The sequence below is a fragment of the Lepidothrix coronata genome, unplaced genomic scaffold (genome assembly GCF_001604755.1).
Source record: "Lepidothrix coronata isolate B3197 unplaced genomic scaffold, Lepidothrix_coronata-1.0 Scaffold30, whole genome shotgun sequence".
Taxonomy (NCBI): domain Eukaryota; kingdom Metazoa; phylum Chordata; class Aves; order Passeriformes; family Pipridae; genus Lepidothrix; species Lepidothrix coronata.
The window spans coordinates 5,589,637-5,612,187 of record NW_016690210.1 but is presented as its reverse complement, the minus strand read 5'-3'; the positions used below and the strand labels follow the sequence as shown (position 1 = coordinate 5,612,187).

The 22,551-nt window shown below is 42.8% G+C and overlaps 1 protein-coding gene across 1 annotated transcript in view; it reads left to right on the top strand.

Annotated features, from left to right (window-relative positions):
- The window catches only part of TSPAN7 (tetraspanin 7), a 98,001-nt gene extending 76,791 nt beyond the window's left edge, over positions 1 to 21,210 (top strand). Inside the window, exons 2-8 of the mRNA XM_017810959.1 lie at positions 1,799 to 1,987; positions 4,194 to 4,268; positions 5,755 to 5,850; positions 7,625 to 7,780; positions 12,165 to 12,248; positions 19,315 to 19,387; positions 20,074 to 21,210. Coding sequence (XP_017666448.1) covers positions 1,799 to 1,987; positions 4,194 to 4,268; positions 5,755 to 5,850; positions 7,625 to 7,780; positions 12,165 to 12,248; positions 19,315 to 19,383 — 669 coding nt within the window. The 3' untranslated portion in view covers positions 19,384 to 19,387; positions 20,074 to 21,210. The remainder of the gene's footprint in view (positions 1 to 1,798; positions 1,988 to 4,193; positions 4,269 to 5,754; positions 5,851 to 7,624; positions 7,781 to 12,164; positions 12,249 to 19,314; positions 19,388 to 20,073) is intronic.
- Positions 21,211 to 22,551: the final 1,341 nt, after the last annotated feature.

The following is a 22,551-nucleotide window of genomic DNA, read 5'->3' as shown; positions in this document are numbered from 1 at the left end:
GCACAGAAACCAGCCCTTTGTGGAACTGGAGGCGAGAAACCAAAAGTTGTTCAGCAGATTTCCCAGTCCCCTGCAGCTTGCTGATTAATCTGCACCCTCTGAAAAAGCTTTTGTTAGAAAGAAGAAGGAGAGAGGTGCCAACAGTGTTGTGTATGGATGGGACCAGTCTTGGTGGGGGCATTTGATGTCTGTGGGTAGGTAGGCTACTCAGTGAGTTTTTAGACATGCAGCTGTAAGTTAGTAGGGTTCAAGAGCAAAGAATCAGCACTTTTCAAGCAGTTGGCCTGAAAGATGAACAAGAGTTGGATTTATTCCTATCCCCACCATGGGCAGGAAAGCAGAAGTCTCTGGTAGTCCTGTCCCAAAGGTGCGACAGAAATGTTGATGCAGGTTGGGGGGAGCAGGGGACGCTCAGTGAGACAGAGGAACATGATGGGTTTCTGTGGCAGTGCTGCACTCTGGTGGGCTCTGAGTGGGAGCCAGGTGGGGGCATGTCTTCCCTAGAGCTCTGGGAGGCATGGAAGCAGATGAGCTGGGAAGTGTGGAAATTGCCAGGTGAGATTGTTTTCTCTGATACAGAAATTATCTCCTCTCTCTGAGGACAAGTTAATTCACTTTTATCTACCTGGTCTTCTCCTGTTTCTCTATTTATTCCATCTATTTTTGTTATTTATTCTTTTCCCTGCATCTCTCCCTCTGTATCTTTCTTCAGAGTGTCTGTTTGTACCATCCTCCCTCCTGGTGTTTTCCTTAGGTGGCTCTGATTATTCAGCAGCTTTACTGAATGCAGTTCCCTCTCCAGAGAGGTGGAAGTGCAGCACCAGAGCAACACCTACTGCCGCAGACACAGGTTGAGCAGAGGACGGGCTCCTTTGCCTGCTGGTGCCAAGCAGCAGGACAGTGGAAAGGCATGTGGGCAGTGCACCCTGCATAGTCCTTTTTGAGCCAGCCTAGGTAAAAAAGCCAAAAAGCTGTTTTCCTTTTTTATCTTCGAGGAGTTTTTCCCTCAATTATTTCACGTCAACCTGTATGAAAAGTAGATGAAAGCTCTCAAAACATAGCTCAGCCGGGAGTTTTTAGGTGCAATATAACTGTGAACAAGGATCTCCTGCACAAAGAACTGCAGGGCAACCCTGCTGTAATAGTGTAGAATTTCAAGATTTCACAGCAGTATAAAGATGTTCACAGGAGAATAGTGCCCTGTGGCATGGCAGCCTCTGCTTGTGAGTCTCGAGCAAGAGGCTGGGTGCTCCCAGAGCCCACTGGTATTCTCCCACCCTGTATCACAGCTTCTGCACAGCCAGGGGGGGTCACTTGCTATGTAGCCTGGAGAAGGCTCACTTACCAGAGTAATGCACAGCAAGGGGTGTTCATATTCCTGAAACTTTGGCATTAAGAAGGACGGGACCTCAGGAAGCAGGTTTTTGAGGTTCAGGCAGTTTTTGTGGCAAAACTCAGGAGGTGTGAGTTGCCAGCAGTTATTTGTGCCTTTTGATGAGAGTGCTGGAATTGGGCACCTCTCTCAGTGTGCTGTAGGAGCAGAGAGCCTGGTCCTGCAGGTGGTTCACTGCATTCTCCCTTGGCAACCATCAGCTTGGCAGTGATTAGTCTCTCCTTCAGTGTCATCTCCAGATGCTGGAATTTAATTTTATCTGTCCATCCCTCTGGAGTTAGTAGAAGTCCTGAGGCTTCCTTCTGCCAACACAACAGCACCAATGAATCTCTTCAGGATCACTGTGTACTGAACTTGGATGCTTTCCCTGGTTGCTCCTGACACCTTTCCCATTTTTCTCTGCAGATTACAGGCGTTATCCTCCTCGCAGTTGGTGTCTGGGGCAAGCTCACCCTTGGCACATACATCTCTCTCATTGCTGAGAACTCCACCAATGCCCCCTACGTGCTCATTGGGACGGGTACCACAATCATCGTCTTCGGGCTTTTCGGATGCTTTGCCACTTGTCGTGGCAGCCCATGGATGCTGAAACTGGTGAGCATTGCCAAAGTGCCTTAAAGAGGGGAAGAGGTTTCGTTGGTGAATTAGGATTCCCCACACCCCTTGCCTAGGTTTACCAGATGTTGATGTAGTTTTTCAGACACATAAGCTAGATTTTATTGATCTTAATGTTTAACATATGTGCCTTTTGGACAAAGGGGGAAAAGAGTCTTTGCCAAAACCAGTTGTTGATTGAGTATTACTGAAATCTGCTACCACATGGCGTATAGGCCCAAGTGTTGTTTGGAGCAGAGTGGAAAACTGCTGCTGAATTGCTCTGTGTGTCACTCTACAATCATTCTATTTTTCTGTGAGCCAGAGAGATGAGTATATTTACTATCTTTAAAATGTCCAAAGCATCATAAATGTGAAATTCTTTTGAACCATATTTTGAGGGGTCAGTTTAGTACTTTATGTGAAATTATGGAAAAAGTAGTTATGAATAAAAGCACATCGGCCTTTCTTTTTCTCCTAACCTTCACTAGGATAGGACAAGTCAACTCCAGAAAACAAAGTGCTATTTAGTATGTTTGGCCTCATCTCAAAAACAGCAGGGGCTCAAGGTGCACTGAGGAGAGGTACAGCAGTTGTTCCCCAGTCCACTTTAACCTCTCTCTATACAAGTTTCTCTGTTCTGATTTTTCCAGCCTACCTTAAAATGCAAAATAACTACAGTTTAAACAAGCCTATATGATAAATTGTGTTCCTAGGAATATTCGGGAGCAGAATCCTACATGTGTAGTGGCTTGAAAGATTAGAAATAACACTTGTAAAGTACTGAGCTAGTGAAAAAGGCCTTGATAGTAAAATGCATCTCCTGCTACAAGGTTTTGGGGATTTTCTAAGGAGACAGCATGATTATTCTCCAGTTTAAAATGTATTTATTAAAAAAAAAAAAAGGACAACTTAAAGAGAGTTAATTTCCTCAAATGATGGCAGGGGAGGAGTAGGGGAGAGGCAGCAGCTGCAAATCTGTCAGCAGATGTGGTGGCCAGTTGACAAGTACCTGATGCTGTCGTAGGTGCACCACTGCTGTCTCTTGCTGGTGATGTGTTGTCAGGGCATGTGTAGAGGCTTGTTGGAGTTACTGCAGTCCAGATGGGAAAGGGATAGAGGTGAATGGTGGCATAAATCCACAGGAAATCAGGCTCTGTAAGTCATGTAACTTTCTTAAAGGTATGCCACTAGCAGTAGCATGTGCTGTTCCAAGCACATGGGTTTATTTTCATTGTACAAGTAAGAAATATTTCTAAACTTTTTTTCTCTCCTGAACAGACAGTGATTTGACATCTGCATTAATTGGAGACAATTTTTTTTTCTAGTTCTGCCTTTACTGCTGGCCTCCCTTCCTCAATAGCCTTTCAGTAAAACTAAATTTACCTCTCTCCACTAAATCCTGCTAGGACTGAATTTAATTTAAAATGTTTCCTTTTTTAATTAACTGTTATTAGTATGTGGAGCAACGTAATTTTCCATGCAGAAGATTAAGGCCCAACTTCAAATTTTACCATCCCACTTTGCATTTTTTTCTTTACCTTCTTTATTTTTGCTTAAATATATTTTTAATAGTGAGTGTCTACACTGAAAGCACTGTTTTCAAAGTTTATTTAGCTCCTGATCCAAATGCTACTCCTAAAGCCAAACATGGACCTTGGCTCAGCAAAATATTTGAAACATATGTCTCATTACTCTGAGATTCTCATTACTGTTAGAATATCTCCAATGAAGTCAATATTTCGGTTCATTCATTGTAGAAACTTCAGGAATCAGGCAGCAAATCCCAGTCTAGCAGTGAGACAGATAAACATGAATTAAAACACCTGGGAAAGCCTATTTACCTTAGCAGAGCACCAGGCAAATGTGAAGGGTCTGTTTGTATTCCTTTCTGCAAGATCAAAACCTGAGTGATTTGGATCCATCTCTGGCATGTGAGTTTGTTTCAATTTATATAAGAATGCTAAGAAATGTGGGAACAGAAATGTCAGAAAACCCAGTAATTAAACAATATGTATCAGTTGTGAGTCGTATAAACACACATATTACATTCAGGTAACAACCTGTGTATCTCCTCCAAAAGTCCTTTGGTTTCTTAACAAGTTTGAGGGGTTCCTAGAGCGGAAAGTTAAATTTTATATGATAGTATCTGTGCTGAGACAAAAGCCTGTCATGCTCTGACTTCTCTTGCCTCCTACCTTTTCAGTATGCCATGTTCTTGTCCCTGGTGTTCCTGGCTGAGCTAGTGGCTGGCATTTCAGGGTTTGTGTTTCGCCACGAGGTAGGTGGAAATGTGCTGAGTTTGCATGTGGCAGTGCCTCCCTGGGCAGGAGCTGCTGAGTTCTCTGGAGCATGGAGAATGTGTAGGTCACTGAGCTTGGAGGCTCCAAACACATCTCCAGGGATGTGGCTGATGTGCAACAATAACGTGTACAGCTCTTAAAAACTGATGTGATTCCAAATGAAGGGATTTAGCCAAAGCTCTTGCCCTCAGCTGCCTGATGATTTACTCTGGAGCTATCAGGTTTTCTGTATCCCTCATGTAAGATCATCTTTACTCTTTTACATATGCTGAGGTCTGCAGAATAGATTAAATACCTTTTTTAAACACGGCTTCTTCAGCCAGGCAAGTGCTGGTTTATGTAAGGCAGAGGGCACTTCTGCATTAGACCAGACTTCATGTTTTGTAAATCTTTTCCTTTTTTGTGGGGGGGAGGCAGAGGACAGAGAGGGAGTGGGATGGGATTTTGTTTCTATCCTGAGAATAAGGAGAGATTAGAAGTAGAGGGGGGTGGAAAACTGGGACAGGAAGAAGCTTTAAAGAAGCGTGATGGTCTAGATTTGTAGTAGCACTTCTGCTTTATCCACTGTAATCAGGTCTATCTCTGACTTTAAGGTTCATGGACCTACATGCCACAATGCTGAACCAGAACAACCCCAGAGACACCCCTTTTCTCTTCTCTTTGTATTAACTGGTTTCCTAGTCTCCCCTTTTGACATCAGATTTCCATTGCTGTAGGCTTTTCTGGTGTCTACCCTTGCAAGTGGTGGGTTGTTTTTAACTTAGTTCTGAAATACCTGTCCACGTGCTGAGGATTGCCATTGCATCTGGCCTAACCTGCAGCAGCCTCAGTGTCAGGCTGCTGCTCCCTTTTGGGAGAGTCAGTCTCTTGTGAAGGCCACAGCCACGTGGATTGCCCAAATCAACTACTTCCCAGCCCCTTTACCAGGCAGTCAAAGTGCCATTCCTGGTGATATGCCTGACCTTCTCCAGCTGAGGGACCTCTTGTTCCTTAGCCAAATGCCTCTGGTGTTGGGGAGAGGGCTGTCACCCAGTCAAGGGATTCATGTCTTTCTTTGATGCCACTGGCTTCTGTCCCCAAGGCATTTCCATAAGCTTTGACTCCCACCAGGCATCCATGAGGAGGCACGCAGTCTGCTTCAGACTTAGTGCTGGAACAAAGTATTTGGGGAAAAAGCATCAGAGGTTAAGTAATTTTATGTTTGTTTTTTTTTTTCAAATATGTCTGTTTTCTGGGGTAGTTTTTTTTCTGAGTCTGATAGACCCCACTAGAAAAATGGCATGAATGACTCCTGACAGTTAAGAGGGAGCTCTGCCAGCTCTGAAAACACACTTAAAAACAAGTGCGAAGGGCTGTTTTGGGTGTCTTGTTAGGTTTGGAAATGCATTTGCTTCTTGCAAAAACTGCTTCAGATGTAATGCTTTCTGTTGCTCATGTGGGCTGTTTTTTTCCTTGCCCTCCTAGATCAAGGATACTTTCCTTAGGACATACACCGAAGCAATCCAGAATTACAACAAGAACGATGAGCGGAGCCATGCAGTGGATAACGTACAGGAAAGTGTAAGTCTGAAACTGGATACTGAAAATTAGCAAATAAAGAGACAAAGCACGCATTCAGATTTGGTCACAGAACATGAAGTGTGGATGGCTTGATCTGCAAGTTGTACTGTGCAAGCAAAATTAGAGGCTGACAAAACTGACCTAGGGGAAAAGTATTGCAGCTGATATGCTTGTCCAATATGCCTAAGTTTTAGTGAAAAAGCCATCTGATAAAGGCAGGGCCTGTCCCACTTGCTCATTGTTGGCCCCAGATCTTGAATTATGTTTAAGGGCCAGTTTTATCCCTGAAGAACACACATTGTTCTTACGGGAATCTGCCAATAACATTATGACATGTTGTAAATTGGAGTTGGATGAGACAGGATTTTATAATCTAGCATTCTATATCACTGATAAAATGCAGCAGTTCTCTTCACAAGTACAATGAGAAGCTGGCAAAGGAAACTTAGTGAGTTAAAGAGAAAAACTGAGTGTATTTTCCCCAGAGGAAAAGGGAGTGGACAAATGTGCTGCTGAGGTTGGCAGTGAAAGCTGTTCTGGAGGGATGGAGTAGGTGCTTGGTGGAAGAGCCTTTCTGACCCATGGGGTGTGGTAGCAGGGCAATGGGGGGTTGCCTTGCCTTCCATCAGGACACAGATGGCAAGTGCCACAGCAGGGCCAAACTAGTTGGAGTTGTCACCCACAAGGGACCAAGTCCACCAACTACAACACAGAGTGATAAAATTCACACTTAAATTCTCACTGGAAACTGTACTATAGCATGAAGCTATCCCTTCAGCTCCCAGTGCATTCTGTGAGACAGTTTGCTTTCCCTGTGATTGTAATTTGCTGAATGTCTGAAATGTCACTGTAATTGTGTTGATGACTTTTAGACCTTTAGAAATTACAACTGTTATGTTGGACACCTCAACATGTTTGAAACTGAACTCTAACCTGGTTTCTCCTCCTTAGCAGATCACTGCACTGCTCTAAACTGAGTATATTCTGCTGTCAAATTGTCTGTTTGCCTAATGTTAACCTGTATTTTGAACTTCTGAGTCCTTGGAGTTCAACAAACTAAATAATTCTGAATAATTATTCAGTGTTTCTGTTGTAGCAAAATGTTCATTTCATTCATAGCTCTGTTTTTACAGGAATGCATTTATAAGCCCTTTCCATGCAAAAAATTTAGCACATACTTCATATCTTTCGGTATCTGTCTTCTAGCTTAGCATCTAAAGAAGCACATCCTTCCCAGCTTGGAGTTTTTCAGCTGATTTCATAGATACCCTCTATGAACATATGGTTTCTTTCTATTCAAGGCTCAGTGAATTGTCCTAAAAATTATTTTGGTGAGTTAGAGAGACTTCACCTTATCAGTTTGCACTAGCTTGGCCCTGTATGTGCTACATGTAATTCTATGTAATGCTTTGAGGTTTTGAATTTCCAGAATCATATTTAATGAAATAAATAAGTAAAAGAAACCAATAAACAAAAAAAATAAAACCAACAACAGACATTCAACTGAAGAAGATGGCTTTATGGCTGGACCCTTGTTGAAAGTTACAAATAATAGCTCTGCTCAAAAAATACCTTTTTTTTAATTAGTTGTCTGCTCTCATGTTCTGTAAATGACACTCCTGACACTTTCACAATTAATGGGGCAGGGGTTGGTATCTACTTTTCAAAACTGGAGACACCGTGTCTTTATTTTGATTATAAGCTGATTAAGTGGGCAGTGATGATTTTGTTCTGTTTGTTTGTGTGTCTTAAATCTACCTCTTATTCCTCCTAGCTGAGCTGCTGTGGCATTCAGAGCTACACCAACTGGAGCACCAGCCCTTACTTCTTCAAGCACGGCATCCCTACGAGCTGTTGCATGAACTCCAGTGACTGTAATACTCAGGATCTGCGCAACATGACCGTGGCTGCCACTAAAGTAAACCAGAAGGTACCAGTAACGTTGTGCCAGAGGCAGTTGTTGTGACACCATCCAGTGGAGAGGAGAGTATGGATGTTTACAATTGCATTTCATTTCAAATGGTTGGTTGCTAATGTGCATATAGGGCTGGAGTGACAGTAACGACGGCCTTTGCCTCTTGCCTGCTTTCATATTTTTTGATCTGGCCTTTCTCAAATGCCCAGGTGCAGCATTTCTGTTGAGGAGGGTATTTGTTCTCTTTCCTCACGCAGAGGCTGAGGTAAAGGCACTGCACAGAGGCAATGCTGGCTGGGCACAGGACCGCAAGTGGCACATGTGCTCAATTGTCCTTGATGGATGGGTCAGTCAGCACCTCTTCTCTTCTCTGCTCACTCCTGCTGAATGCTGGGGGTTTTGTGGAGGACAAAAACATAGGTGGAGGGAAGGACAGGCTTTACTCTTGCTTATGTTCAAACAGTAATTTCAGTATTGGAGCCTAGCTGTCATCCCAGAGAAAACATGGGTGATGAACAACAGGTGTTGTGGTTGGTGGGTACATTGACTTAAAATCTTTGAACATGTGCTGCTGAAAGTACAGCACAGCCCAAAGTGACCCTTTCCCTGGGGTTACCTGAAGCAGAAGGTCGGGAAAACAGAATAGGATTGGGAAAGCAGGCTGGGAAAACAGGAAGAAAAGGAATAATACAGAAAACACTAAGAAAGTGATGAATAAAAAGAAAATAATGCAGCATCTATAGCAGATGCTGCACTGTAGAAGTACAACTGAAGTCATTGCTTCAAGTGCCAATGCGTCATCAGCTCTTTCTTTCTCACTTGAGATTTGCAAGAGAGGGAACAGTTTGTTGGTAAAAGGAATGATATGATGGCTAAATCACCACGATAAGTTGCAGCATAGCTTATTCAGACCTAAGGAATATTTTCTTTTCTATTTTTATTTTCGGAGTTGAATTTAGAAACAATAAATAGAAGTCCTGAGTAGATAACAGGAAATGTGGAAATGCCTCTCTCTTTTCTCTTTCTGTTTTTTTCACCTCAGTCCCCTGTGATTGAGAAGGTTGGAGTGGTGGCTGAGCACAGCCTGAAACATCTTTGAAAACCAGCCAAGTAGACAACATTTTCTGGCTTGTATTGAAAAAGGGATACTAGAGGGTTATTTTCCACTAAGCCTTTCTTTTTTGCAATAGTTTAATGAGAGCCACTTGTTGCAGACATGTGGAATGTTAGTGGTGTTCTTTGGTTAAGATATTCACAATCACCATCAGCAAGAGTAATCTTGATGGGCTGCACGAGTATAGAGAGTGAGTCACTCCATTCAGTTGCACTTTGTGAACTTGTAGCAACTTTGTGTTTCTGTAGAAGTGGAAGTAAGGTGAGAGGCAGGACGGGCGAATCTAGGACATGTGCAGAACAGCATCCACTGCAGCCAGAGTGCCTCCTGGGCAGCCCAGCCTGAGCCCCTGCTTCTGCTCATCTTCCCAGCAGGAAAGCTTGCTGGTATTCTGACTGGTATTCTACCAGCAGGTCCCACCTTTTCAGTTTGGGGCAGCCATGGACTCTGAACCTTTCCTGGGTGCATCACTGAGTAGGTAATATTTGCATTCCCAGCACTGATCTAGTGTTTTCTCAGAGTGCCAGGCTTGCTCTGCATGCACAGGTAAATCCTTGTCCACCTGTCAGTTCCTCATGGCACAGGTTACCTGCTAAATTATAGAAAGTGACTGAGGGGTGAATGTGTCCTAGTCCAGGGCTAGTAACTCATTCTAGCCATGTTTGCTCTGTGTTCTCATGTAAAATGCACAAGTCATCTGACAGAAAGGGACTGCTGATTCCTCAGGAAGTAGTTGAATTGATGACATGATTTAATTACCTAGGGGAAGTTTGGATGTTTGGAAGTTTGTTTGGTTTTATCTCATTCTCAGAGATAGCCGTTTGTAATCAAAGGTTGCAGATTTCTGCTTAGCAGTTGTGAGATCTTGGAGTTGTCCCAAGCATTTGAACAAGGTGGGATGTTTCTGAAAGGGGCATGGGAACAAAAAGCAAGCAGGAGGAAATGCTGTGTGGCCCTATCCTTCCACTTCAGCTAGAAAGCAACTGTCATTCCCTCTGACCCAAGCACCTAGCTCATCTTGGAAACGAGCCCTTTACCCTGTGTGTGTTGGAGAAAAAGGAAAATATATGTTGCCTGTGTTGTAGAAAACTCTTCTCACCATGCCTGTGGACAAGTATATTTGGAATATATCTTTTGGTGGATCTTGCAAAACTATCAGTAAGACAAGTTCTCTATGAGCTAATCAAATTGCTAGCAGTTTCTGAGGACCAATGATAAATTAATCAAAGAGGATTAAACTAATTATATAATTGCAGGACTAAAAGACAACATTCCTGGATTGTATTTGCCAATTCTGACCCTAACTTGATTAGTGACCTTGGGTAAATTGTTTAGGCTCTCCATTTCTCCATCTCAGAGGGCACTAATACCTAACTTTTAAGAGCTGTCCTTAGGATTAGTTAATTACTGTTGATATAGCACTTTTAATCATCACAGTTCTTTACCAGCAAATCTCAAGAACTATTACTTCTCTCTAAAACCTTAAGAAAGGAAAAGCTGCATGGAGTCAAGATAGATCAGATACTTGGTAAACTGTCCCTCCTGTCACTCTGGATCAGCCCCCAGCTGTGTGCACACAGCGCTTCACATATTTCTGTGCTGTATATTCATCTCGTGGGTGCTGCTGGAACTCTCACTCAGCACAGCCAGGGCCGAGCAATTAAGCTGTATGTAAACAATGTACTTCAGTAAACAGATTATTGTGACGTGGGATTACCATTGCAGTTAGATGTTGCATCTCTTGAAGGCACTTCAAAAGAATAGATTTCAGAAGAGGTGGGAGAGCATTAAGCCATGTCAGACAGAATGAAAATACTGCTTGAGAAATCTAATCTCGTTGCATAACATGTAAGACACACACAACTATAGTTGCTTGATGACTTAATAAGCAAGCTTGAATTGGACTTACCATACACTGAGGTAAAACGTAGTTAGGTATTAATATGTACACTTAAACATTGCAGAAATGAATCACAGATGTGCTAGTCCTCAGTTACTATTAGGTTCACCACTTAATTACTCTCAGGATTAAATATCTTTTCATATTATAAAAGAAGTTACAGAAATGACACAATTTATTTCATAAATGGCCTATCTCAAATGAGGGGCATTGTTTTTCCTTCTCGCTGTTATTTTTTTACAAGCACCTATTGCTCTGAGGTCATGTAAAGAGTTCCTACACTGTTTGCAGAAATGAGGAGGGTGTGGATGGATGTGAAATGTGGAGACACTTTTCTCTTATGGGACAGGAGTCCAAACTGGGAAAGGGAGCTCACTGTCATTTCTGAGTTTTCCAACTTCTGATAGAGTGGATAAAGTAATAACTGGCCTGAAGCCAGAGTGATGTTGATCATTTAAGGAAGTGTGGCAAAAGGGGCTGAGTGATCATTTTGGATTGTGTGGACAGACGGGTTAGTAATGAAAGAAAAAATAGATGTCATCTTTCTTTTTTTCTTCAAGGTATTGTGTCGCAGATTCATTTAGGCACCACAAACTGGGACAGCTAATTTCAGATGGGGTTTTTTTGAGGGGTAAATTAGGCAAGGGAAGGAACTTGGCAAAAATTATTGTACTGAGGCGGAACATCTCAAAAAAGTCTGTCCAAGAGAAGGGCAGACATGTATATGAATCTTCTGGCCCCAGTCTGGGATGTGAATTGAGGCATGAGGAAGCAAATCAGCTGGTGGAGTCAGGGTCTGAGCTAGAGAGAGAAAATTGGGTTTGGGGAGCAGGACAGGGAATTTTATGTCCAAGGGCAAAAGAACCAAGAAAATTCATACAAAACCTTTGATAACTTCGGTATATGGTTTAGAGTTACATAATACTCAGTGCTTTGCCTGGTGTCCCTTGACAGATAAAGGCAAGAAAAATGCCTCAGGGGGCAATTCTATTAAACATCTAGAATATTAGAAAATCAGCATCATTTATTAATTTTTGACATTTGTATTGTGTTATAACATTGGTATATTGTTACTGGTTTGGTTTCAGGTCAAAGCTATATTGTTTTTTAAAACAATGCAAATTGGCTTGCTTAATAAGAGCCATAAAAATGAGTGTAACATCACATTTAGCTTTTAAAAGTACTGAAATGCATTTGTTTTTGAAAGAAACTGTTTTTGCCACCACTTCCCATCATTCACTCAGAATTACCATTAAATAAAAGGGTGAGAGTGTTGGAAATCACAGCAGATTGCCTAGCCCAAGTCCATTTAAAACGAGAAATTTGTATGTATGCATTCACGGCAGAGAAGGTTGATACAAGGAATGATGATGTTTGTTTTCCAGGGCTGTTATGACTTGGTGACCAGTTTTATGGAGACAAATATGGGAATCATAGCTGGAGTGGCTTTTGGGATTGCGTTCTCACAGGTAAGTGAGAACACTCCCCTTCACCCCTTTTCTTCCCCTCTCTCTCTTTCTTTACCTGGACTTCCAGGAAGGAAGAATTATAGAAAGAGACTGAACTCAGCATGCTCATTAGTTCTGAGGTCATCAGTTCATTGATTTTCTTTTTTTCAGCTTAAATGAAGTTCCTCCTTGGGAATATCAGTTACAGTTGAGCTAATGACTAGCTCAAGGAAAAAACTTGTCCCCTCCACCGGGTCAAATAGAGGTTAACCCAATAAAACATTGGCTTAAATGGAGCATAAACAGCTAAGGAGACAAATAGCTTATCTGATGTTTGGATAGGCTTTTAAGTACTCTTATTTGTTCTTAAAGGAGTCTAGAACTCAAACAAGAGTGTACCTTCAGGCCTCCCCATCCTGGACCAGGAGCCTGGAGAGGGCACTTGGTTTTAGTGACCAATTTTGTTTATTTATTTTCCCTTTAACAAAGAACACTGACATCTACCAAAATCAGACTATTAAACCAACTCCTTGCCTGCACCCAAAGGAGTGTGTCCTGAGAGGGACAGGAGGAGAGCTAAGACAGAGTTTGCTGCTCTCTAATATTCAAACTACCTTTATGTAGACAGAAGTTTGGGGAAGTATAGGTCTGGTCAGCATCTTCTGATCAACGAGGGACAAGAAAATACATGCACCTTTCAACAAAATGCTCTTTTATACCAGTCAGTTCATTTTTGATGGCAAGGACTCTACTGGAAATATGCAAAAATTAGAGAGAGTGAAACACAGACAATGCAAAGCTGTTTCCAGAGTGGTTCAACGAAACTCGGTGATGTGTATGATACCTTAACTGCTTCTTCCTGAGAGGCAATCTACTTTTTCTCCATGGGTAGTAGATAGCACATTGCATGTGTCATTCAAAAAACTATCATACAACTTTAATTTACTCCATTCACACAACGTTAAAATTCTGGGTCCTGAGGCAGCCCTGAAAATATTAATGTACCTCTGTTGGGTGACTCATGCTTATCCAGTGGCTGGGAAAAATGAAGTGCTAGGAAAAATTATTTGAGGTGTTCTTAAAACTCATGAATTCAGTTTGCACACTGTAGGTTTACACTGTGCTGCGCTAAAAACAAATGATTTGCCAGTGCTGTTGCTAGTGGTGGGCAAGTGAATTAATGAGGGGGCTCTTGCCCCAGCTGCCCCACGTGGTCAGCCCTTGGCTGCAAGGTGTTTTAGTTAAACCTCTGAAGTTTTGCTCAGCAGTTACAATGGCCTCCAGGTTCTTCAGAATAAGTGTCCCCAAGCTATGTGGAAAAGGGCCACCACATTCTCTCGGTCTACATATGCACAACCTGAGGGAGCCCCAAAACTATTTGGGCTCAGACTACCTGACTGCCCTGCCTTGGGCATATCTGGAAACCTGATGCCTTGTAGCCAAGGTATTAGATGTGAGAACCCCATGACTTGGCCTGTCAGCCAATTTCATGTGGGTGTATGTTGGTTCATCACAACACCAGCTGCCCAGGGCATGTGCCTGCGTGTCAGGTTTTCAGGATCTGGAGTGGTGAAACTTCCTGTCTGGAGCTGTTTGTTCATGAAGTAGGGGACTTCTTTTTTTTTTTTTTTTTAAATAGACTGTTCTAATTCTTCTTGAATGGTCACAGTCTTGATACTCTTCTCCAACCTTGACTATGGCTTGATTATTGCTATAGGACCCTGAGCTCATATTTCTGTTTGATTTCTAGACAGCCAGAAGGCTATAAAGCATCTTTTTAAGTGCCTCATGTAAAGCTATCCAAAAGAAAAATGGGATGAGCAGAATTTTACAATTCATATGCTGCTGGGGCAGATGTCTCAGTCAGGACCAATAACTGGTGTATCATGGGAGGTTGCAGGCAGCACGGGGTGCAAAGCACTTTGCTGCTGTGGCTCCGAGTGAAAGCTAAGGCATGTTTTGATACAGTGTTGGCTTCTCAGGCTGCTGATGGCACTGTACATCCTGCTGCCATGTGGGGACGTCACTCCCCAGTGTAGGGGCAGTGCTCTGGCTCTGTGAGTACATATCCAACTCCTTGGGGTGTTAGCAAATGTGTAAAAATGAGAAGAGAGGGGATGCAGGGGAGAAAAATGCAGCTCTCTTGGGCTGTGAAGAATAGAAGGCGGCTGGTTATAATTTACTGCCTAATCTGTTTTGCTGGACCCAATTAGGGACAGTGTTTACAAACTGATTCCAGGTTAACTGTGGCTGGCAGTAGTGCCAGGCAGTGCTCCAGCTGTAGGCGAGGTTTCACTGTTCCTACTGAGGATAGGTTTGCTCTAAATAAAAGACAAATTAAATCATGTTGCTCTTCTGCAGTAAAGCACACTCAAGGGTCTTTCCTTCAAATGATTTGTTAGGTGTTGACTAGAATGGGGAATGTGCTGATGCCCAGAAACAGGGAAAATTTGATGTAATGGCATTGCACATCTTACAGGCCTGGCACAGACCTCCCCATCAGAGTCAGAGTTTTTAAAAACATGCTGTGTTGCTGACCTTGTCTGCTCTGCTCCTCAGGTTTGAAATAATAATAATAAAATAAAATTTGATTGTTTTTGGACTCGGATGCCAATGCTGACTTCCAGCTGGAATAATTTCAGTTTAGCAGGTGCTCTTCAGAGCAGAAAAATGATTGCTGTTTTGTGCCCAACAGAGAATAAAATTATGCAAACTGAATAGATGATGAAGAGTTTTGCCTGGATAAAACTACAGTGCGGGCATTGGCTTAAGGAATGCATGAGACACAGTCTTCAGGGATTTATAGGTTGTGGTTGCAGGAAAGACTACCTGAGCAGGGAAGCCTTAGTGCAGATTAAGGCCAGATTATTCCCTTTGTGCTGAAGGACTGGAAGTCAAGTGCTCTCCACATGCTCCCAACGAGTTGTTGAGCATATATGGTTCCCATCATTTAAGGATACATTCCCATGCAACCATGGTCCCTCTCTGCAGTGCAACATCCACCTGCCCTCTTTACTGTCAACATTAATATGAATAACTTTGTCTGACTGTGGATGCAGTTCTGGTGCAGACATCATCTACCCTACCTCCTACAACTCCTCCCTGAGTATAAGGAGGCTGACACTTTCATCTATTTGCACATGATTTAGAGAGTGGGATCCATATCAGGATCCAATATGTGGCTTGAAAACCCATTATAAGACTGGGGTTCAGTATGAAGATAGGACCTGTGCCAGAGGCATACCAGAACACAGGAGGTTGACTCAAATAAGTGACCTGTGACATAGAAAATTCTCTGTCTTCTAAATTAGAGCCAGACAAACTGGATGCTTGGAGATTTGCATTTTGAGAATATAGCAAGGTAAATCATTGAGCTAAAAAATTATTTCTGATGGATAAAAACCACCCAGTTTTAGCTTGCCTGATGTGCTGATGAATTCCAAGTTAGTTCAACACGTTTCTATTTATAGATGCCTTCTCAAGGTATGAGAAATGGTGAAGATCTCAAGACTGGAAATAAAATGGAAATTCAAATTGCAATTCAGTTTCTTTCTCTTCGATATAATAAGGTGTAATAAATATGTCATGCAGGACAGCTCCCAGTCAATGTTAAGTCTTCTAGAATAACTGTATTAAAAAGCTAGTTATTGTGTGTATGGTAGGGATAATACTGCCAGGAAGTTGCTGCGGATGGTTTTCAGTGGTCAGAACTAAGATGTGCCTGAGATGACTGCTAGGAACCATGGAGAGATGAAGAGATGCACTGAAATGAGCTGTGGCCAACAGGACTGTAGTACAGGAGACACACCTGAGGGATGTGGGTCTCCCAGGGCTCAATACCAAAGAATTTGTCAGCATTTTCAAGTTTCCTGCGGCAAGACCAGAAATTCCAAGGCAAACTCTCAGTTTTACATATAATAGCTCAGAAGACCAAGATAGTCTTAGAAAAAAAGATAAAAAAGAGGAAAAGGGAGAAAGAACACAAATGCAGAACCAAGTTTGGCATCTTAGCATTCAAAAATCAAGACTATAAAATAAATTAGTAAGTGTATAAAGGTTGAGATTGGGCATTTGAGAGATAATGGGACTGAAGGGAAATGAATTCAACTCCTAGGAGCTAGTTTCTTTGTGGGCATCCTTTTATGCTGATCCTTCTAGTCTTTCAAAGGAGCTGCAGGGACCTGCTGCACAATAGGATAAGGAGCCTCCTCCCGCCTGAAGAGCAGAAGAGGCAAATGATGGAACAAATGCAGAGAGCAAGGCAGGCTGGAGAGTGCTCTTTTGTGGTTCACAGTCTGGGACCCTCTAACCTGATTAAAATGCAGAGGACTGTAGTTATGACTGTAATGAAAGAGCACCATGAGGAAAATTCAGCATAATACAGTATCATCTCTTCTTGGCTACAGGAGGGACAGTGCTCCTGTGGTTAAACGTGGCAGTCTACATACCTTGGAAAACACGTTTTTATATGTGTTCGAAGTACTTCCAAGGTATTTATTATAGCTCTGCTATGTCCTAGTAATACCTAGAAATGCTGTATAAAATGTGTATGCAATGGCTCGATACACATGCCATTATTTTTGAAGTACAGAAGATAAATATTATGTTGTTATAACCACTTAAACGCCTAAACCAGCATAGGGTCAAAGACAAGAATTAATAAATGGGCCAAAGATCAGAAAGATATATTCATGAGTAACCTGCAATTTGAGTAAAAGAAAACATTGTTATGCGCCTGAAATGCTAAAAGGTTAAACACACTGATTATTAGAGTTACAGACTGTGCAGAACAGAAGAATCCCTAATTAAAGGTAGCTGGGAGGTCTGCTGCAGCTGAAGGGGGAAAGAAAAGCCTGTGGCTTCCTATTTGCACAGGTTGCACCATCTTTCCCCTCGTAAACATGATACAAGCAGCAGATTGAGAACAACAGTGGCCATAATCTGGGTGCTTGTCATGGGAAATAAGGGGTACCTTGTGGCACAGGCATTAAAAAAAAAAACAAAAACAAATAAATAAACTCGAATTTACATGTGTTGTTGGCCATTGTAGAAAGAGAGAAGAGCTGTTTTGGGTCTGGGCCAGAATTTGCTCAGTGAAAATAAATTGGTTGAAACACACTGTGAAGTTCGTCTTAATGAAAAATGCAGTAAAGCAGAGAAGTAACTTCTGAGACCAGATGAGGAAGATGAGAAAAGGCTGAAAGTTACCACAAACACAGCAAAGCAATAGTGAAGCAGGTCGGACAGGGCTACCCAGAGGCTCTCACTCTGTTTGGCCTGTCAAAGCACAGAGAAATATATGCCATTTTCCAAACCAGAAATCTCATTCTCCAAAATGGAACTGAGCTAAAGAAACATCACATGAATCAGCAGCAGGACTGTCAAAGCCTCCCCAGCTAAACCTGCAGAATGTGGCTGGTTTTCACCAACACTTTCCAAACCAACAAATTGATTAAATCATCCTCCCAGTGACAGGAGTATTTAAGTATGGAAATTCAAAGCCCAGCCAGACAAAGCTGGCATTCTCATCATTGCCAGTCCATTTCCTCCCTCAACACCTGTCTAGAGAAGTTGAGTAGAAAAGGCACCAAGATGGCTAAAATTTCTTCTTGGTATCTAGGGAGATTTTCAAACCTGAGGAGGGTTTTCAGCACACACATCTCTTTTGGCAACTAAAAATACAGCCCTTGAACTCTGCTAGCTTGGGTTTTGATTGGATGTTGGTCTGGAGGTGCTACCTGTGCCCCGTGTCTAGTTATAACCAAGGCACTGTCAGCTTTACTGCCAAAATCAGGGGGTGCATGTGGGGAACAGAAGGGTTCAGCCTGCCTTTAAAGGTGACTCTGTGCCCTTTTGAGATGCCCAGAACAGTTCTGGTGGACACTGAAACAGGAGACAGAGCAAATTTCTGGCAAATGATACATGGCCTGACAAGGACTGTGACATCTTAGAGGCAGAAAACAGTTTATTTGGATTTGAGTTACCCTGGCTTGGTCTTGTTCTAGGCTGATGCCAGCCCAAATCAAGCAGTTGGCTGGTAGAGAAGATGTATATTTTGATGGTGATCATGTTAACAGGGAGCACTACTTGGTCTAGGGGAAAGGACACACAATCCTAAGAGTGAAAGAGCAGGAGCCAGTTTGGATGAGCAGCCAGCTAGTCATTATCTAGACATGATCTGAGGGAGCTCTGCTGCTGCCAAAAGGTTATGATCCCCCTTGCCATGTGCTCTGGCTGTGACAGAAGGAGATGGGCAGAGGTGGGCATGAGCAAGCCAGCTGGAGGTGTTGGGACAGCCCCTGCTTGGAACCAGGTCCAGGGAAGGCTGGTCCGTCGGCAGACAATGCTCTCACCTCACTCCTTAGCCAGGGATGATCTGTAACAGTTTGGATATGCTCAGGAGTTAATTAATTGACCAATCCAAATGAGAAAAGCGAGGTTGAATTATTTACAGCATATTAACATTGTTGGTATATGCAGGGAGCACTAAGAAACTGCAATAGGCAAAATGCTGAAAAGACCGAGTGCTTATTGACTACTGGAAACCTGGGATCTGTTTTCAACAATCTGAGTGACAGCCAAGGGAATAGTGAAAGACGTTTTTAAAATTTATTTCCATATTTATAGCGCTCATTTCTACAGTGCTGCAACACTTATAAAGAAAGCATAACTGCTCTGGAGCATTAGGAAGCTTTTCCCTGGCACACTGTTGGGAAAGTTAAGGGGACCATCAGCTCTCTGGGGTGGTGACAAGGGACCCAGGTGGAGCATGCTGATACCCCCTCCAGTTTATCCATTCATGTCTGGCTTGTCCAGACAATGACAACAGGATTGAAAAATACCAAAAAGGCCTGCTGCCTGTCAAATAAATACTCTCTGATAAAAATCAAAAGGAAGATATGACAAAGAAAGATGGGAGATTTTCATGCTGTTTTTCTGATTAGAGTGGCCCTTAAAATACAGCATAAATACATTGTGCATAATGACTCAGGAACATGAAGTACTTGTTTACAATGGCCTCTCCTCTGCTCTGCATCGATATAAGCTAACTTAAATTCTATTCTACCTCTATTTTTGTCCTGCACAGTTGATCGGGATGCTGCTGGCATGCTGTCTGTCCCGGTTTATTACTGCTAACCAATATGAGATGGTGTAACAAGGTGAGCTTTCCCAGCTTTCCAAGTAGTAATACTATATAAGCCTTGGTATGTTGTTGTGGCTGTGCTGCTTCTGCTGAAAAGTGTGGGCAAGTTTTAGATGCTCAGCATATTCATTGAGAATTAAGTCTTTCAATGGGCTGCTTTGCCTTGGGATTTGCATCCCAGTGTTGTGTCTGGTGGGAAAAAAAAAGGGGGAAATGTAATGTTGAATGTTTCATCCTTTCAGTTTTCTTGAAAAGAGAGGGTAAAATGCCTGCTGTGAGTACTATTACAAAATCACAGAATCACAGAATCAACTAAGTTGGAAAAGACCTCTGAGATCATCGAGTCCAACCTTTGACCTAACACCACCTTGTCTATTAGACCATGGCACTAAGTGCCACATCCAGTCTCTTCCTAAATACCTCCAGGGACAGTGACTCTACCACCTCCCTGGGCAGCCCTTTCCAATGCCCAATCACTCTCTCTTTAAAGAATTTCTTCCTAATGTTTAACCTAAATCTCCCCTGGCGCAGCTAAAGGCTGTGCCCTCTTGTCCTACAGCTGGTTATCTGGGAGAAGAGACCAATACCCACCTTGCTACAACCTCCTTTCAGGTAGTTGTAGAGAGAAATAAGGTTTTTGTTAGCAACAAAAGCAACCCACTTGTTGTTTGTTTGTTTGTTTTCATCCTCCCCGCTCTCCAGTCTTTCAGAAGCGTGAAGTCCAGAGCCTGCCTGAAGACCAGGAGCTGCAGAACTGGAGAAAGACTGACATGAATGTTATAGCACACACTGTCTCTCGCACGCACGCACACCCCCACGAGCAAGCACGTGCGCGCGCACACTCGCACCCCTCCTCCCGAACTGTCCCATGCGTAGTGTTACCATTCTGTGAAGTACCGCGGTGCCACCGAGAGCAGCCGGGTCCCCTCGGCCTCCAGACCCAGACCTAGACCCCCATCCCTTCGGCTCGGCGTAGGACGGCACCGTCTGTATGTTCTTGGTCACACAGTAGTTGCATCGTAAGTTAACAAAGGTAATTCATTAACAGCATTGATCGGGCTGTGCATGTAGTGACTGGAGGGCATAATTAGCCTTTCACCATGGTTAATAAGTGTTGCACACGTTCATATAAACCGGTATATGAAATATATATTCTTTTGGTTTTATCTTAATTTCTTGGTTTTGTTTATTGCTTTTACTAAGGTTTTCATCCTTTCCCCCTCTTCCCCGCGCCTGCTCCCCTCCTTCCCCCCCAAAAAAAGGAATCAGTAACATAACATAAAGATACTTGAAAACGATGTTAAAATGTTGTGCTTGAAGGGAACTGTTATTCCTGATGTTCTTCTACATCTTTGATTCTTACTCAGTGTTGTATGCCTAGTGCGTATCCCAGTAGGCTTTGTCTAGTGCATTTTGCCTCGGAACCTGATCCTGTGTAATACTGTTATTAAGCTGTGTTGTTGCTTACTGTGAAGGCAGAAATTTTGCTTCCTTTATTTTTATTACGTAGTTATGGAACTAATTGAACTGTGCTGTACTGCGGCCTTCATACTTTTTTCCTGTTCTTTCTTTATCTTTCTTTTTCAATTGAGGTTGCAGCCACCAAATACATTGTTGAATCAAATCGAAATAAAAAAACACACACACACAAGCAAAAAAAAAAAAATCACAAAAAAAAAACAGGCATATGAAATATTTTTGGGGGAAAGCAAAAGTTTAAAACCTTTTTAAAAAAATAGGACTTTTTTAATAATGCCTCTGTCTAGCATGCCAACAAGAATGCATTGATATTGTGAGTATTTGTGATATACGTATTAATAAATGGAACCATTACAGATTTCTAGCTGCTTCCTTTTCTTTCTTTAGTCATAAGAAAACTCTTTTTTGGCGGGGGAGAGGAAGTGAACAGAAAAAAAACCCGGGCACAACTTGGAGTGACATGACTCGATGCATTTTTTAACAACTAACTTGCTTGTGATAGAAAAATGTTACTACTGGGGGGGGGGAAGAAGAGAGAGAAAGAGCTGGAATTGTTTCAAAGCTCCCAGAGAAACCTTCCACAGCTGTTTTCACCACATGACAAATACCCTCTGCTTTGCAGTTTTTCTTCTTGTGACTGTTAACGATCTGAAGTGTTTAATTATCCCATCCTTAGTGCTGTGAGTGATTTTGGTTGGCATTAAGCATTTCTCTCTGATTTTGGTGAGAACGGGGAGAAGCATCAAATCCTGATGAACCTTCAAGGGTTGCTGGTGTGGTCAGTGCACTCCTACCCACAGCTATGAAAGGGTTTCCAGCCACACAGGCAGAAACCTGTTGGCATGTGCCGAGGCAGCATGTCTTAAAAATCTCAGCATCATCATCTTTGGCTTTATTCATTGGGCACTTCCAGAGCAGGAAGGAGAAAAAGAGCTTCGAAAATAGAAGAGGAAGCTGGTCCACAAATTTAAATCTGCCCTCAGTAAAGCATCTACTGTGAGGGAGGGAGCCACCTCTAAAGGTGGAGAATGCCAATACAGGTCCTGCATTAATGTTGGGCAGCTAAGCAGTGCTGTGATGGGGACAAAGCCACTCAGCACAGGTCACAGCACTCACATTTATACTCCCTTTTGAGGGCTCAAAAACAGTCGCAGCCACTCTCTCGGTTGCTGGGGCTACACGATGCTGGAGTGATGCCCTTCTCCTGTAGGCACAGGAAGTTCACAGAAGGATGTTTTTCCATGCCAGAAAGAACTGGTCCACCAGCTGCCCCAGTTTCCCTCCCCTATTCATTCCTGGGCAGGTCTCCCCTTGCCCCATGGAGGGAAGGGAGGCGGGTGAGGCTACCGCCTCCTCCCTCAGGAGCCACCAGTGACTTTCCAGAGTGGAAAAGCACCAGCCTCTCCTTGGTTTTCTTTCCTTTTGTTTTATTTCTTTTTCCTGAAAGAGAGAGTTGTTTGTGCCAAGAGCTGTTTCTTTTGAAGATGCTGATGTTGGATGACAGGTCAGCAGGCCCCCAAACGTGCCTGTCCCCATTCAGTAAAGCATGTGCTTCGGCTTTAAGGCATAAGTGTTGAATTAAGTCCATTCAGCAAAGCCCTTCAGTGCATGGTCAATTATTTCCCTCACTGCAGCAGCACTCCAGCTTATACGGGGTAGGTGTGTTAATTGGGCTCTTGGCAGCTTCTCTGAAGAGGATCA